This window comes from Periophthalmus magnuspinnatus, chromosome 15 (assembly GCF_009829125.3).
Source record: "Periophthalmus magnuspinnatus isolate fPerMag1 chromosome 15, fPerMag1.2.pri, whole genome shotgun sequence".
NCBI classification, from domain to species: Eukaryota; Metazoa; Chordata; class Actinopteri; order Gobiiformes; family Gobiidae; genus Periophthalmus; species Periophthalmus magnuspinnatus.
The window spans coordinates 28,124,600-28,143,110 of record NC_047140.1 but is presented as its reverse complement, the minus strand read 5'-3'; the positions used below and the strand labels follow the sequence as shown (position 1 = coordinate 28,143,110).

The 18,511-nt window shown below is 44.3% G+C and overlaps 1 protein-coding gene across 1 annotated transcript in view; it reads right to left on the bottom strand.

Moving 5' to 3' along the window:
• The window catches only part of LOC117382276 (homeobox protein Meis1), a 79,609-nt gene extending 69,765 nt beyond the window's left edge, over positions 1 to 9,844 (bottom strand). The window contains exons 1-6 of the mRNA XM_055227049.1: positions 9,090 to 9,844; positions 7,762 to 7,982; positions 6,868 to 7,009; positions 6,608 to 6,658; positions 6,230 to 6,280; positions 5,291 to 5,437 (exon numbers count right to left, since the gene is read on the bottom strand). Coding sequence (XP_055083024.1) covers positions 5,291 to 5,437; positions 6,230 to 6,280; positions 6,608 to 6,658; positions 6,868 to 7,009; positions 7,762 to 7,982; positions 9,090 to 9,101 — 624 coding nt within the window. The 5' untranslated portion in view covers positions 9,102 to 9,844. The remainder of the gene's footprint in view (positions 1 to 5,290; positions 5,438 to 6,229; positions 6,281 to 6,607; positions 6,659 to 6,867; positions 7,010 to 7,761; positions 7,983 to 9,089) is intronic.
• Between the last annotated feature and the right edge of the window lie 8,667 nt (positions 9,845 to 18,511).

Genomic DNA, 18,511 nt, shown 5'->3' with positions numbered 1-18,511 from the left:
CCGCTATGATCGGTGAGGCATTCCAATCCAGTGCATTCTCATTGTGCTGTGTCTAAGATGTAAGAGGGAGGGGTGTACGGGGTCTCACAGTGCCAGCTCCCATATCATACAAGCACTCATGCAAGAAATCTTACTCTGCCAATTCATTTTTAATAATAAAGAAAATGGGTAAAGCTGTGCACAGGTCCTCACTGTTAATGTGCGAGATCTGCACTTAAATACGCTTTTGTTATACTAATTTATGTTTAAAATCATTCCAGTATTTGCGTGTTTGTATTTGAGGTCAGGTCAGGGGCAAAATATATTTAAACGGACCAATATTATTCAAAATAGTCGTGAAATACAACCTCAAATACAATCTCAACTCTTAATAATAATTTAAAAATAACTCCACACAGACGCCTTTACTAATTTTCACCCACACTGAACCACTCGTTTTCCCAGAATGCTCTGCAGCCCTTGAATTCTAGAGAACACACTTTTTGACCTTTTCATGTTTTGGACAATACACAGCGCTGCAGCCACAATATCTCCTCACACGTTCTCTCCCTCGCTCCCCCTCTCCGTCGGCTCCAGCAGTGAGCGCTCCTTGAAAGGTTTAGAGTGAATCTGTGTTTGCTTTTGTCTCACTACGACTCCAACGGGATCCGCCGGTGACGACCGACCAGGCCGGTGCCCGTCCCGACCCGCGTCTCGCTTCTTTTCTGCGCTCTCCCCGACAGCTCTCCTCCCCGGGCTGCCATATTAGTGCTCCCCGAAGAAAAGAAGGGGTGATAATGGTATGCACCGTGCAAGAAGGGGAAAAAAAAAAACTTGAGACTGCAAAAGAAGCCCCCCCCTTCCCTCTCTCTTTCTGCTCCTTCACTCTCCACCCCTCCCTCCTTCCCTTCCTCCTCTTCACTTTAACAAAGAAAAGAAGAAATAACCTTATAATTGCTGAAGGGGCTGAGAACTAAACCAGGATTGCGTCTCTTGAGTGTGTTAAAGTATGCTACGATGAATAGCCGTCAGGTACTCTTAAAACTAGTGGGTTAACCTCATAGAGACGTGCAGAGATAATAACATGATCAAGATAATTACACACACTTTCAGAGTCCATTTAACAAGACACTCGCTGAAAAGTCACAAACTGAAGCCTTGGCAGTTTTTTTTTTCCCCCTCTCCACTTCAAAATCCATGTTTACACAGCGTGAGCTCAAATCCAAACAAATACATTAACTCTAGTGCTCTCTACCGAACTCTAAACAAAGTGTGAATGAAAATGTGCCTGTGATTTCTGTGTTCTTTTAGCGTGGGCTTGTGCATTAGCCTATTCCCCTGTGATGGGATGTTCGGGGTGAATCCCTTGGAGATGGCCTATTTGTGATGAGGGCTATTGTCAGGAGCTTGCAGGGGGTTAAAAGGGGAGAGGAACTTTCCATTAGCTAAGTACACACATGTTAAGCCAGGTTATTGTTGACTTAGCCAAAGAAACCGCGGCAGGCCAGAAGAAAAGACAATGCTGACAGTCTTAACCAACATGCCAAAAACTGAAAACTGATCTTTCCACGACCGAGTTTTAATGTAGAAATAGTGAGACTTCGGAGAAATGTATTTACTGCATCAGATTCTTTGAACAAATGTTTTTATTCTTTGATGTCCTTCGGGTCTGGATTTACTTAACCAGAATCACCCCTACTTGCTATTCCGTCACAATAATGAAGAAGCTAAGAAACACACAAGTCACGTGGTCGCCTCTTTGTATCACTTGTTGAATCCTTAACAGCCGCCCCACATTCAGTCCCCATTGGAAAACGAGGGGAGCTCTCGGGAGAGGAGAAAAGGAGGGGGGCGAGTGGGGGTCAAACCTCGTCTCTATTCAACTACAAAAGACGCTATTACCCACAATCACCAGCGAGATTCAGAAGTTTGTATTAGATCTGGTGGCATGCCGCTATAGGAGAGGGAAAAGTAAAGAAAGTGTGCGCCTTATGCTTTGACCGTAACTCAATCCACAGCAGAGCAGAGGTGGAGAGATAGTGGCACTCTGATTAGGAAAATAGTGTGTGACCCCGACAGTGTCTGTTTCCACTGAGTTCAGAGAGAGGCAGGTGTCATTGTGTGAGCGAGCACTCACCTAAACTAATGCTGACCTGCTGCAGCACAGCAACACAAAACACAGGCTGATAATGTTATCAGGACACTGACATCACATGCTTTGTTTAGGACTTGGACCACGGTTCAGAACAACTGCTGGAAATTGTTGATAGAATATGTACTTAAAACACACAGTCTTATTGGATTATTGGAGTGTTGGATTTAGGTGTTTTCTTAGTTTACTGAGGTTAAAAAAATAACTTATTTCAAAGGCCACTGTGTTGCATGACTCAATCAAAGCGCGACATGCTCGAGACAGTCCTCGAGCAGAGTATGAGTGCTGTTCTGCTCTGCAGCTCTGCAGAGACGGGCCCCTCAGAGTTTATTAGCAAATTGCCGGGCCCCTCCCAGAGCTCTCTGTGCAATTAAAGACAACTGTGCAAATGACGTACAGCAGCATGGAAATGCTCTGCGCTTCATGTTGCTCAAGTCTGGACCGAGGCTGAACACATTCCACACAAACAGCCAATCAGCACAGAGCAACAGAACAGACAGCAACTTTTATAACGAACACAATCATCAACACCTCTGTGCTTATTTATTTTAAACTTTTTAATGCTAAGATAAAATTAAATTAAATCTGAACAGAATAAGAATATTAAACTAATTGTTTGGGCTAAAACGAGGCCAGTGTTGTTCTCCTGAGAGCGGCAGGGAAAGGGTTAAAAAGTCCAACTGGTGCTAACCAGTCACTCCACTCACATAGCACCTGAGGGGGGTGCTGCATTTATCAGGCCGGTCTGAACACACACACAGAGCTGTGCACGTGAAAATGAGCGTGCATGTGAACAAGAGCGTGCACGTGAACGTTACAGTGCACGTTTGGACACAAACATGCAGCTTATGCATCGCTCACAGCCCCACACGAGTTTCACTCACACCAGCACTGCAGAGGGTAAGCCCAAACTGGCTGGGCTGCATTCACAAGCTGGAGCAGAGCTCGTGACTTTTTCACCTCTCAGCTCTGCTTTCTTTTCAAACGGCCCAGCGTCGCTCTATAGCTGCCTGCATAGGCGGGCTGACTAAACAAGGGCAGATCCTAAAGACATGTAAAGAAGATTCAGAATATTACTGTTATGACGCTGAGTGCATAATGCTGCACGAGCCCGTCTCTCGGACTGTTCACTTTAATCAATTCAAAGTATTTTTTCTCTTGACATTTTTTCTCTTCTGCCACAGTCGCCTCACTGGAATAAATTGGTTTATGAATAAATGAGCTGGCTTTCTCTGTCTTGTTAACATTGTTCTTTTGTGCAAATTCTCAGCATTTCTTTCCAGTCCACTTCAACTTTATGCCCGAGGGCATATATTAAAAATACATATGGAAAGAGATAATGCACACACATCTCAAATTTGTCAAGGATTTTACCCTCCCACAATGGCAGACACAACAGCACATAAAATATAGCACATTCCAAATATTCTTCAGTCACAAGTAAGACATGAAAAGCAGTGCCAGCAGACTGACAATATGAGAGCTGAGCAGAAGCATGTTTGGATATGCACATTTACACGCACCACTGTGGACACGCACCACTGTGGACACACACCACTGTGGACACGCACCACTGTGGACACACACCACTGTGGACACGCACCACTGTGGACACGCACCACTGTGGACACGCACCACTGTGGACACACACCACTGTGGACACGCACCACTGTGGACACGCAGCCTCAACAGCACAGCCCAAAAACTCCACTCAAATATCACATATTAATATTCAGATTCATATTACTGACACAAAGTACTGACACATAGTACTGATTCAAAGTACTGACACAAAGTACTGACTCAAAGTACTGACTCAAAGTACTGACTCAAAGTACACAACAGCCCTGCACTGTCCTCAACAGACAACAACTTTATCAAAAATCTTCATCTTTTAGTCAATAAAACTCATCAATGCCTGAAGCACTTTTGTTCTTTTTTTACCTGAACACTGCTGGATTTTAGTTATTTCTGTTTCTACGCAGTGTCAGTATAAAACATGTGTCTCTTTGATCAGACTGTAAAAAGCTGTGACAGTTTTATTCTCACATTAGGACATTTTTCCAAAGAGGCGATGGCGTCTGTGTTATTTAATTGTTCTATTTGAATACATGAATACATTCTGCTCTGCTCCTTGTTTCTGGACATAAGTGCATAACTGCGTCTGTGTAAAGGGGCAGTGCTGAGCTTAGACTTTTGTGGAGGGGGGTCTTCTTCCCTCGTGGGCCACAGTCCTGCTCCCTCTTCTGCCTCAGTCCAACACTAACCCGAGGTCTGCACTTCACTCAGAGCAGCCACTCAAACATATGGAGGTCTGCACATTTCAATTCTTTAGCCAAATCACTTCATTACCTTTAATGTGACGCCATTAAACTAATCCCTTTAATTTGGATGTTTTATTATTTTTGTATCTGTTCACCTTTTGCACTTAGACAAGAACAGACACTCATCCACAAACTTTTAAGAGGCTGAAATTCAGATTTGCATAGATCTAATCACACAGGCAGAACTTATCATTATTTAAGTGCAGTGTATGGACCATTAGGGTCATGGCTGTGCTCACACAGTACAATGTCCCTGGAGTACCAGCAGCCACTGGAGCACATAATGAAGGCTGCACTTATCTGTGATATCGGAACAAAAGGAAACACTCCCTAATCTACCTTTAATGCCCTCAATTGCGCAAAATAGGGGGAAAAATCAAGCGCCTTATTTGTGCTGAGGCCGTGTGCTCCGAGGAAAACGGGGAAGAAACAGGGAGGGTGTCTCGATAAGCAATGTGCACTCATGTCTAAGAGAAAATACTGACAAGACGCGTAATGAACCGTGAACTCCACAAGAACAGACCATGGCACCTAGCGACTCTTTCTTCCCAGCATGCCCCTCTTTCAACAATACAATAGAATCAAATATAAAACGTGCCACAACTCAGAAAAAGACCTTGAGTGAGGCTAAATTAAAATCGACACGGAACAGGTCAAGTTGATGGCGTCGCTTTTGAAGCTAATCTTCCCAGGTCGAATCTAGGATCAAGTCTTAATGGGCCAATAATAGCAACATTATTCTGAATATTTTACATTCAGATGGATAGAAAGGACTTTAATCATATGCAAATAACAGCACCGAGGAGCAGAATATGTGAAGAGCCACAGCACATACCTGATCGAGGGCCACAGAGGATCTCGTGATTTCCTCACTGTCTGATTTGGAGCCTCCTTCTCTGTCGTCTATCACCAGGTCAATGGGCATCTTTCCTTTCAAGCAGCTGATGTACCGGTGACAGAAATTATCACATAACTCGTGCACCTGGAGAGGAAACAACACGCTGGTATAAAGATGTTTATTTCATTTATTTATTTGTATTTATTTATTTATTTTTGTTAGTAAAATCCTAAATCAGAACAAACGCGTTGAACGCGTCACGAGGCTGGACTCCACGGCCACGCGCATCTACAAATGTGACTTTATTTCACGCACGAGCCAAGGATTGAGATATCTTTAAAAATTGGCAGTGACAAGAGGAGTACAGGGGCTTGAACGCACTCAACACGCGTGTTAAATTCATCAGTGGAGCTGCCCCGGGTAGTGACCATTACATCACAGTGACACTGACATTTAACGTAAACTGTTTTATTATGACATTATTATCCTGCCCTGAGCCACCGCGCTCCTCAGCCTCCAGTGGACATTTTTCTGTCTTTATTTTCATACATTTGGTCACGTTTGATAATGATATGAAGTTGTCAGTGTCCTCTATGAGGCACAAATCACACTTTTACGCCCACGTCCTGCTCCACAGATGGCCGCCCGGGGCCTTTTGCCCTGCGCAAAAATCACTTCAAAAAACCCAACAAACTTTTACTCATAGGTTTGAGCGTGTCATCTCTGCCAGAATAAAACTTCATTAAACACGCAGCGCTGGCCGCGCACATATCCGTTCCAGTTGTAACAGCTTGCGTCGTGATTAAATACGTGGAAGAGAAACGGCCCCGTGATTGATTTTGACGCTAATTATAACCGACTTGCAAAAATACATTTATGCAAATGCAGCCCATAGGTCTGAAGTGGCAGCGCCGAGAGAAACACCCAAACACTCACCTTCTCCAGCTCCAGCAGATGAAACCGTAGAACTTGGATGGCTTGGATCATCTGAAAATGAAACCAAACTATTAAAATCAGCCCCGTGGCTTTTTCTTCTTTTGACCAGAAAAGATTTTCTCAAAGCAGAAAATATCAGGAAATGTTTGTCGTGCGCGTAAAACAAAACATAACATGTCCATTTGTGCTGAGTCTTTACAGTGAAATGCAAAACAAAGTGGTCTCTTTTACAGACTCAGACATGTGCAAACTGTGCGCGGCGCAACTTTCCAAACGCGGCTCAAAGTGACAGACAAGACTCCAGCAGAACTTCATCCACAACTCAGTCTGAGCACAGCACACACTCCCAGAGCGCTCTGGAGATAATAAAGTGCTTACCAGGTTGTCCAACTCTGGATTTGATGAAAATAAAGGTTTTTCTGCCCGGATCTGGAAAAGTTGAACAAGACAAATGTGATCAGTCCACAGACAGAATCTTGAATTAATAAAATATGAGCATCATTTTTATGCAAATGATTCCACAAAACGTCCAGCACACGCCCCGTGTGTTATTATTCAAGAGGCTGGTGCTGTGATAGTGACATGATCGTGGTGGAGCACGATCCCAACACGAGGATTAAAGTGTAACTTGTGCTGACCTGTTTTGCAAACACTGCTATGTCTTCATTGAAGGACTCAGAGGAGCACACGTCTCCTCCCGCCACGCCGGGCTCTCTGGGGGTGCACGTCGCTAATTCACATTTCTCAAAAATCAGTGCAAGCAAAGGGAACAGGGGATGCCTGTACGGGACACACACACACAACGTTAAATGTCAGAGCGGAACTGGGGTCAACACACTGCGGCTGCACTGAGCCAGACCAGCCCGTGGGGACCGAGCTGCGGCTCTACGAGCTCCGGGAGAGAAGAAGAGAGGAGAAGAAGAGAGGAGAAGAGAAGAAGAGAGAGGAGAAGAGAGAGGAGAAGAGAGGAGAAGAAGAGAGGAGGAGAAGGACAGAGCGCGTGTGATTAAATCTTTCTCTCAGAAACTCTTCTGCTCCTTTTTACATTTTATGCTGGGATCAACTTGTAGAATATTTATAATTATTAGAGCAGTGTCTTTGGATGAAAAGGCTCCAAACACAAACACACACGCTGCAAAACACTTTAGAAACTATTTTCATTTCGGGAAAATATTTGTCAAATTGTCTTAATCTTTAATTAAATAATTTAACTGTTAAACCTGAGCAGCTTTTTCTCCTTTACAAGAACAATATTAATTGAATAGATTTAATTTAAAAAGTAAAATCTTTATATATTTTGCTAAAGGTCAAAAGTCATGTTGTGAAATTGCAGACTATGGCTTTATTTCATGTGACACCTCGAGTATTTGTTCAGTTGTTTGCCGCTGAGAAACGTGTCAAACTTTGCTCGGGCTTAATGGACAAAGGGCTGCGGGGGAAACAAAACAAATGCTTTCTCTCCGTTTTGCGCCATTCTTCTCTCTTGCAGCCCTTGTGTTCCTGGTGTGGCGCTAAACAGCGGCACTACTCACCCGTATATGGCGTCTTTATCTCTCTTGAGCGCGTCGTTCACGGAGGAGCCCATGCTGGGGGGCATGGTGTTTGTGTGTCCCGTGTGTGGATACTGGTGCGAGTGCAGCTGCGGCCCGTGGTTCAGGTGCACCGCCTGCATGGAGCGCGCGCCGTGCGGGTCTCCGTACATGGTGGTCGGGATGCCCACACCATCCATCCCGTAATGGGGCAAATCTTCGTACTGCACGGAACACAAATACATGCCGGCCCACAGTCATTTCAGACGCACAAAACTTTGAGAATATTTGTTTTAATTCAGCGGAGTTTTCTACTTATTTACGTGGGAGTTTTTCCGCGCGCAGTGGGTCAAATGTGTAAGTTAAAAACGTGAAAAACAAGACATTTACCCAAAGGCTTTAAACTTTTCCACACTTTGGTTAACTTGTAAAGCAGCTTATGAAGATTCAACTAAACAAGAGCAAACACTTCTATCTTGAATAAATCACTTTAAAAAGGTTTGGCCACATTAAATCTGAATTACTCCAGGTCCATTTTGAAGGAGGATTTATTATGGCGCTTGTTAACGCTGCAGTGTGATCTGCACTTTTCACAAATGTAAAAACAAATGTCTGCCACTTGTTCGAGGCTGTGTTTACTCATTTTAAAGCCTCGTAACTGCAGAGCATGTTATTACACATCACGCACTGTGATTATCAGGCAAATGTGAACTGACACTCACTCAACTTTTAGGTTAAAATAAATAAGTACATTTAAATATATTATAAAAATCTGAGAACTATTTACAGAATATAAACACAGTTTGCAGTACACCAGTGCACTAGTGTAACAAAGCCACTGTTGGAAACATGTTACAAATAATAATAATAAAATAAAGCAGCTCCATGTGGCGCAGCTCTGCCCCTGAGCCACACACTCTGAGGCTCTGCTCATGGGACAATTTCAAGTAGAAGTTGTTGTTGAATCTCCTTTAAACTCAAACAATATGATCTCAAATATTTGGCTAATGATTGTGTCGCTTCCTTTTCAAAAATGTGACCATACAAGCACCTACTCCCTCCCCCGTTTAGCCTCCAGTGAGTGGCCTGTCAAAACTAATCTAAAAAACATCAGCGCTGTGAGATATGATCGTGTTCCCGATGTTCCTTTGCGGGTTCTGTGTAAAATAGACGAATAATAAAAACTCTTGCAGGACAGTTGACTGCGCGCGAGCCGTGCGTCCGCGCTCAGCTCGTGTGTGTGATCTGGAGCCACGTTACAGCGAGCGCCTGGACTGGGGAGAAACTTTTGCAAAGACGCACAGAAAGAACGAGGGGATTGCGGTACGTACCCGTTGCGCCATAACCCTCCTCACTCCCTGATCGTCCTTTCACTTTAGATAAATCCTCTCTGGGGCCAGGGTGGAAACGAAGCAAGAAAATCCAACTCAAAAGAAAAGATATGTCACACGAGAATCCCTGTTGTCGGCGGCGGAGCAAACCCCCGCTCCGTGTCTGCGGCGCTCTGTGGAACTTTAGCCCGGCTGGAGTGGTAGGTCCTCGGCTTCTCCGTGTGGAGCAGCAGCGCGGAGGCTTTCTTTGCTCCGGATAAACCAAAGCTCAAATCATACCAAAGTGGTCACTCTCATGTCTTTCTGCCACTTTGCGCTGTCAGTCAATAAGAACAAATGCGATGGGCTTGTCAAAAGTACCGGATGAATGATGGTCCGACGCGCGTCTCCACGGGGTCGCCTCCACCTCGGCGCTGCGGCTTCACAATCACAGTTAAAAAATGAAGCAGCTCTCCTTTCGTTTTCTTTGATCACTCTCGTCTTCTCGCTTGATTTTCTTATGCAAAAGCGTATAGAGAAGATCAAGAGGAGGTGGGGTGATAATTCTGGCTTAGGCTTTTCTTAAAGGAGCCACGATCGATGCTGCCGCCGCCGCCGCTGCGCGCGTCTCGCTCCGTACGTGTGCGCGTTTGTATATGTATGTCTGTCCGCGTGAGTCGCTCCAGTCGGTTGTGTACAATGGATGTGTGTGTGTAGGAGCTGCTGAGGAGGAGCGGAGGATCTGGACCAGACTGCTGAAACCCGGAAGTAGTGGTGGCCATAACAGGTCGCGTCTTACACAACGCACCGGGCCGCAGTAAGTCGCGCGGAGAGGAGGGGGGTGTGGGAGGACCCAGAGGATCCCAGCGGAGACGCACAGCCCGAGCATCGTCCGGGACACACAGAGGGGAGAGAAAAAGACCTGGGATTCTACATAGTGTGTTTGTATTCACATTCACAGGCACAAAACCACTAAAAAAAACCAAAAACAAAAAAAACGACGCATCAGCCGCTTGACGTGAGCTCGAGTCTCCAGGCGGGACGTCAAACTGCTGTGGACGCGATACTCTGCTCATCGATTGAACATCAGTTTGTATTGATTAGCCTCTTTAACAGGACCCAGGCTTCTACACACATGGAACTTAACCACAATATCTTGAAATTAGTTCATGCAAATCATTTCAACGTGAGCTACAGCTACAAACAGCTCCAAAATAATCAGGATGTGCTCTGGAGCTTAACTGTGCGTTGTATTTACACTTAATATGAGTTATACATATTGTCAGAGGATATTTATAAGTCAGAAAGAGCACGCTCCAAGCAGACAGTAAGTAAGTACAGTAAAAATGCTTTGACAAGTACCAGAAAATGTAGAATGGAACCAAGCAAACACATACAATACGAATATGTAACAATATAAACATAATTATTAAAGAAACAAACTCATTAGGCCTGATTTAGTCATGATTTTAGTGATAAAAACTATAAAGTGCTGACCTGGAGTATAATTACACACTTATTACATATTATTAATCAGAATAAAGTTAAAGTTTGACTCTCCAGAAGCACAAACATCACATTATTCCCCCAGACCCTTCAATCAAAACAGAATCTGTGCGTAAATGTCCAGAGTAACGAGGAGAAAATAACGACATTATTGTGAAATCTATGAATGAATCGTGCTGCAGACTGGAGACCGCGGTCCAGACCCTCGCGCGCGCAGCCGTTGTCGTGCGTCCCTCTCCCCCACAGCAGCGCGCAATGGGTTGCTCCAGTTTGACTCGACTGGCCAATGGCAGACCGGCGCTGAGATGGGAGCCCTCTATTGGATCTTCACATGATCGATTGGAGGCTGATTGATCGCTCACAGGCCAGAGCAGAGAAGAGGCGCACAGTATGAGACACTCTGGAGACATGGACACACGTGCACATGGACAGAAAATATCAAAAAAGAACATGTAAAGTGTCTGATTTAGCAACGTGCCACATCATGTTTATGGCACATATTTAAGACGATATTTAAATAAGACTTTACGCATCTGTTTGAACAAATGACACGCTCCTGACATTTTTAATAAAGATCTTTTTAAAGGAGAGGTTTTAGCTGAATGAAAATAAAAAAGTTTGAGCCTCATCAATTATTACCTTTTCCTTTTTAAACTATCACACAGACAAGACTTTAAATGCTATTACACTAACTTTGCAGACACATAATTCCATTGGCATGTTAAAGTTAAAAAGCTTTAAACTGTTCTATAAATGCGTTCAGTGTGAAACATTTTAAACCTGGCACAAACACTCCTCATGCACTTTTTGTATATTATATTGATTCGTCACTTTTGATCAATTTTCCCACGTTGCCCCGCGTTAACTTGTGGTGTTGGGGGGGGCACAGTGACAGTCTGTTTTATATGGCGCGCCTAACCAGCCCAGTCCACTCATCGATCATGCGCCTCTGTGCCACAAACACTGTCACAACACGATAATGCGCCTTTGCTCGTTTTGACGCAGGACCCTGGGCTTTTTAAAGAGCCTTGCTGTTACAAGTCTATTCTCCAGAACACTGCGGACCACGGAACAGACTCTCTTCCAAAGCTCCAAAAGCGCACGGGACTTTTACGCACGGCTCCACTCGCAGTTTGGTGAGTAGCAGGATTTTTTTTTTACACGTGCGTAAAATTAAAAAAAACAAAACAAACAACAACAACAACGTGTCTTTTTCTTTTTTTTTAACTAGAAAAAAGTCAAACTGTTTTTAAACTTTTACAGCTTTGCATTTCACTGTTATTTAAACCACTCTGGCTAATTTAAAGCTTTGGGGGATCACGCATTTTGGAGGTATTAGGAAGAAAACGAGCAACTGTAAAACAATAACAATGGCATTATAAAGTGATTAAGCCACTGTAATTACGCGCCATAAAGAGAACCCCAGTCCAGTTTCTCTTTCCTCTCACAGCGCCAGCGCCAGGGTCAGTGTTTTTTTGGCTTCTTAAGAGACACCCAATGGCTCATTTTGTGCTTAATCCGCTTTACCCTGATGTTAACGCTACGAGTCGCTTCAATCAAATCAGCAGGTATTAACATGGAGACGGATGGATGTAATTTGACAGCGCGCAACGCAATCAGGAAAAGTGGCGCGTAAAAATAGGAAAAGGGTCACGTCGCCTGCGTTTTTTTTATAAAGTTTGATGTGTTGTTAATAATAGTGGGATTCAAAACAAGCCAAGGTGGTGTTTTAAGGTCAGATATGTGGCGTTGCTGTGTCTGTGGCTGCTGAGTAAAAAAAAAAAAAAAAAAAAGGAACAAGGAGAAGCAGCAGCAGCGCGAGGAGTCAAGCGGAGGTCAAACTTTTACGCAGCCCCTGCAGCTCTTTGCGCCTAAACGTGTTGGGATCTGTAGCAGCAGCGGGGCCCTTCGCGCTGTGCTCTGTCCCTGACTTGCAAAAGCTTTGGTTAGAGGAGGATTTACACGGTTTTTCTTGTCCAAGCTGGAGTTTAAACGTGGTCAAAGCTGGACTGGCCTGAGAAAGACGCTGTGTTACATTGTGCCTGCTTCATTTTACTGTAGTTGTAGTTGTGTTGTGTTTAAGTTTGCACTGAGCACGTTTAGATTATGTTCCCGTGGCTCTGTGTAAATCACCAGTTGTTGATTTCAATTTTTTCTTTTTTTTTAATTAGAAGAAAATTAGAGCAGGCGAACATCTAAATTCAGCGAAATGGCGACTGAACTGTGTTAATTAATTAGATCCAAAATGTTGTTAATTAATCCCGTTCTCTCTTTTCTCCTCTTGTCTCCCCGTCCAGTGTGGCCCAAATCTCAGCTCGGAGCTCCTCGTGCCGCTCAAACGCGTAACAGCTGGGCCACGTGCGCCTCCTCCCGGACAAAACGTGAATTACACCGTGACGCGCAGCACAAAGACAGAAAACTTCAACAAAACGACGTAAGATTTGAAATTAGACTTTTACAGGGTTTTAGTGTTTGTCTAATTTCATGTTTAGTGGCTACAAATGTTTGATTTTTAATTATAAGCTGTGCAAAATCCAATTTAAAATGTAAGAATGTATTTTTGGAGTTTTGTTTTTTATGGTTTGTTTAGAGTTGAATTTATTTTTGCATAATTAAACTGACAAATTTGACTTTAATAATAAAAAAATAAAATAAATAAAATAAAAAAATAATAATAAAGTTAATAATCCAGTTTTTTCTATCATATTTAATAATTAAAAAAAATGAAAATAATTATAAATACAAGACACATTTGTTGAAGAGTGTAAGTAGCTGGAGTTCTATAAATATATAAAAAAAAAAATAAAAAAAAATATTCTCACACATTTGTCATGATTCTTGTGACTTATTTATGTGTATTTATTTATGTAAGTGCTAAGAGTAAAGAGCCCCGTGCAGTTCTGTGTGTGATTCTTTCATATTAAACATTTCTGACTCCACTTTTACTTCTATTTCTACCTCCCGCTGCACACTCTCATCACCCCCGTCTCCACACACACTCCCAGCGCAGGTGTCAGTGTAATCTCCAACACGTGGACTGTGGAAAAAAATAAAAAATGAAATGAAAATGAGTGATCCTGAATCGGCATTGTATCACACCTATGGGTTTACACATGTGATAAACAGCTGCGTTCATATACGGCCAAACGTGCGAAAAGACGCCTATATATAGACTGTTAAACATATAGACACAATCGCACTGAGACACTTGGAAATAATAGCTGTGGTCGGCATTTCTTGAGTCAATTTTCACGTTTTGGAGCGGGTCACGGGGTCAGCAGCTTCCACTTTCTTCTGCGAAACTAGACCGGGCAGTGTTATCTTTCAAATCGCACTGAAGAAACCCAAAAAACAAGATATAAAAACTGAAAAAAATGAAGAAATATCATCAATAATCACAGAAAACGCTGAAGTGAAGTCGCAAAAACGCTGGGATCGAGTCTGGGTTTACTGGGGGCCCTCTGACACCTCATGGGGAGGCTGTGAATTGATCAGCACCTCCAGAGAAAGATGGAGGAGGGAGGGAGGGATAGAAAGTGAGAAAACGGAGAGAATGAGGAGTGGAGTCCAGATATGGGTGAATCGCAATAAAAGGAAAAAAGAGAGAGACGGGAACGGGAGAGAGGGATGGAGGTGTGAACACTCATCTTTTCCAGGACGAGTGTGAAGACTTGGTGGATCGGAGGGAACGGTTTTGAGGTAATAAGGCGGCAAACCCTGGAGAAACACGAGACGGTGGACGGTTTTAAAAGAAATTGCGTGTAATATACAGGTCGTGTAAAGAAGATAAAAGGTCAGGAAGACAAAAAATGAAGCGAAAAGGTAAAAAAAGCTAATGCTGATTCTGTTTCCGTGCATTAAACAGGAGCCAAATGAAACAAAATCACGTCGGCTTTGCATTTTGGGCTTGAAAAAGTTTTGGAAAATCACAGAATCACTCGAGTTTAAGTTAAAAGTTGCCGTTTTTTCCACTCAGGGTCCAGTGAAGTCCTTTTTCAGACCCTAAAGCAAATACCTGCGCATGTAGCTCACTCATTTGTTGATACTTCCGACAGAAAGAATTCCTCATGTTTCTTCCCCCGGACATGTCGCTCGCTCGTTAGATATTTTGTTTAAATGCGTAAAAGTGGTTTAAAAGTCTCGGTTTACGTAAAAGAAAGTCATAGCTGGACAGTAGTGAACGTAAAATGATTAAAAATGCAAAGTAAAGAAGGAAAAAGTACACACGGTAAATGTTAAGCCCAAAAAGCGCGATAAGTCGATGTCGTGATTATCGTGACAGGTCGAACGTCACGCTAATATTATGAAGATGTTGGTAATAATTTGAAATAAATCATTAACAGGACACTACATAATTTTCACATGTGGGACGCTGCCATAACGAGCGCTCTCTTCTGTTGTTTGTCACACACAGTATTCGGGTGAAAGTGTGTTTTTCTCAGCGTCAGCCGCACTCTCTCTGGACCCTTTCATTTTCCAGTGTAAAACCAAGGCTTCCTCTAAATGGCTGTTTTCCAAATATCTCACACGGAAACAGGGCCGCGCTCGGGACCTGAGCAGAACCAGTGTTTGGTTTGTGGTAGATGTGTATCTGAGACTGCAGTAAACACATGGACGGGAACATACACACAAACCACCACAGTCTGAAGAGCTCAGGAGGAACATGAGAAAACAACAGTTATACGGCCAATAATGACACGGAGGACGGAGACACGGAGACACGGAGACAAAGGGACGGTCTGGAGGAACAGCTTACACGGGACAGGGGAGAAATGAGACGTTTGAGTAAGTTTAAGGATGACGGGACGTAAAAAAAACAAAAAAACAAAACAGATATAGAACTTCTGCAACAGCATCAGTGTCATAGTGTGTAAAGTGTGTGTGAAAGAGAGAGAATGAGGGAGGAGGGAGGAGAGAGAGTATGAGGGGGGAGGGGGAGAGAGAATGAGGGAGGAGGGGGGAGAGAGAGAGTATGAGGGGGGAGGGACAGAGGAAGTGTATGAGAGGGTAGAGGAGAGAGAGAGAGAGAGAGTATGAGGGGCAGAGGGAGAGGAAGAGAGAGAGTATGAGGGGGCAGGAGAAAGAGAGAATGAGGGAGGAGGGGGAGAGAGAGAGTATAAGGGGGCAGAGGGGAGAGAGAGAGAGAGAGAGAATGAGGGAGGAGGGGGGAGAGAGAGAGTGTGAGGGGGGAGGGACAGTGGAAGAGTATGAGAGGGTAAAGGGGAGAGAGAGAAAGAGAGTGTATGAGGGGGTAGAGGGGAGAGAGAGTATGAGGGGCAGCGGGAGAGGAAGAGAGAGCGTATGAGGGGGCAGGAGAAAGAGAAAGGATGAGGGGGCAGAGGGAAAGAGGGAGTATAAGAGGGCAGGGGGGGAGACAGAGAGAATGAGGGAGGAGGGGGAGAGAGAGAGTATAAGGGAGCAGAGGGGAGAGAGAGAGTATTAGGGGCAGAGGGAAGAGAGAGAGTATGAGGGGAGAGAAGGGCGTATGGGGGCAGGGGGGAAGAGAGAGAGTGTATAAGGGGGGAGAGAGAGTATGGGGGCAGGGGGGAAGAGAAAGAGTGTATGAGGGGGCAAGAGGAGAGAGAGAGAAAGAGTATGAGGGGATGGGGGAGAGAGAGAGTGTATGAGGGGGCAAGAGGGGAGAGAGACTGTATGAGGGGGCGAGGAAGAGAGGGAAAGAGTATGGGGGCAGGGGGGGAGAGAGAGCATATGGGAGAACATGGAGAGAGGGACACAGAGAGCATGGAGGGGCAGGGGGAAAGAAGGAATATAGGGGGAGAGAGGGAGAGAGAGAGACTATGGGGGGTATGAGGGGTATAAGAGGACAGGGGCAGAGTGAGGAAGAGAGAAAGTGTGGGGGCAGGAGAGAGAGAGTATTGGGTGGCAGGGGGGAGAGAGGGAGAGAGGAAGAGAAAGCGTATGAGGGAGAGTACGGGGGTCTAATTGGGCTGGAGGGAGAGCAGAGGAGAGTGAAAGAGAGTATGAGGGCAGGCGGAGAGAGGGAGAGAAAGGGAGAATATGTGGGGAGCAGGGGGGAGACATATCGTGCTTCAAACTGTGATCGTGACAGGTCTGGTTATGAATAAAACTAACTCCATGTTGTAGCTAAAACGTAACTAAGTCTTTTTTGAGAAAGTTCAGGAGTCAGAAGATCTCACCATGATCCAAAAACAGTTCATCCTCGTCACAATAAGTCTGTCTGTAATTTTTACTTCATAAACAAAACTAAGAGAAAATGGCAACTTTTCAAACAAAGTGACACAAACATAATTATTTCCTGCGTGAAAGAGAAAAGTTGTAACGTGCAAACTGTCAGGAGAAAGGCGGCGCCGTGATGAGCCGTGAATGGATTCTACTTTAGCTTTGGTTAATTATCACAAGTGTCAAAAGCATCAAAAGACAACAACATACGACATGGGCTCGTGCCGCGGTTTGACACTCCTCTGTTTGAGCCTTTGTTCTGCTCCTGTCTGTTTATCACACGCTCAGCCACACCTGCTCAGCCTCACCGCTCCACACACTGCTCCACGACGCTCACACGACGCTCACACACTCCTCCACTCTCACACGACGCTCACACGACGCTCACACACTGCTGGTTTTAAAGTGGAAAAAGTGACGGGCTAAACTTCAGCTAACGAACTAACTCATGTTATAGACCACATGTGTCAAACTCAAGGCCCGTGGGCCAAATGCGGCCCGCCACGTTATTTTATGTGGCCCGCAACAAAGTAAATTAAAAGGTATGACTGTCTTAAAATGCCAGTTTATTCTTAGATAGTTAAACAGCCATTTTTTCATCTCTATGCAAATCCATATGCAATATTTGTAACTTGAATAAGCAATAAATATAGAAACGGTTAATTAACAAGATTAAAAAGTAGTTGCATTTGTTTTACATTAAATTTTGTTGCATTTAGTGACATTTATCTTACTGTTAGTTACACCTGGACCTTTGAAAACAACCATTTTGCTGATGTGGCCCTTTGTGAAAATGAGTTTGACGCCGTTTGTTTATAGACGACGAGTAAAGAAATCTATAAGGAGCGAGATGAACATAATGACAGAACATATACATCTATATACAGTAAAAAAATAAATAAAAATAAATAAAAATATATATATATATGCACATGATAGAGAGGGAGTATGTGGGGCAGGGGGAGGGAGGGAGAGAGAGACAGTATGGGGGTAGAGGGAGAGAGGGAGAGAGAGAGAGAGAGGGGGATAGAGGGTGTATGGGAGTGCCGGGGCAAAAATGAGAGAGAGAGAGAGGGAGAGAGAGTATGGGAGAGCAGGGGGAAAGAGGGAGAGAGAGGGAGAGAGAGAGAGAAAGTATGGGGGCAGGGGGGAGAGAGGGATGGAGAGTATGGAGGTACAGGAGGACAGAGTGATTGAAAGAGAATGGGGGGGCAGGAGAAGAGGGACAGAGTTATGGGGAGCAGGAAGAGAGGGAGAGAAAGGGCATGGGGGACAGGGGTAGAAAGAGAGACAGTATGGGGCAGGGGGAGAGAGGGATGGAGAGAGAAGGATAGAGAGAGTAAGGGAGTGCAAGGGAGAGAGAGTAGGGGGGGGGCAGGGGAAGAGATGGAGGGAGAGAGAGAATGGCAAACAATATCATCTCATATATTCTTCCATTTGCACGTGTCCATCTTGTGCGTTTCTGAAGATTTTTTTTTTTTTACCAGTAATGTTTCACAGCATGGCATTAAACGTATAAACGCCCACGGAGACAAGCAGGTGACGCCATCAGGTCTATAGTTACAGGTCGGATTTGCGGAGAGGCGACCTCCACTGGTAATTTAATAAAAGCTTGAGTGGAATGTTTAATGCTGTACTGTGGAACATTTCAGGCAAACGCTCTACTTCTTTACTTCTTTAGGGATCCAAGCAGGTAGCACAACTCCACCCACGCCAGAAAAGTTACATAGTGCATC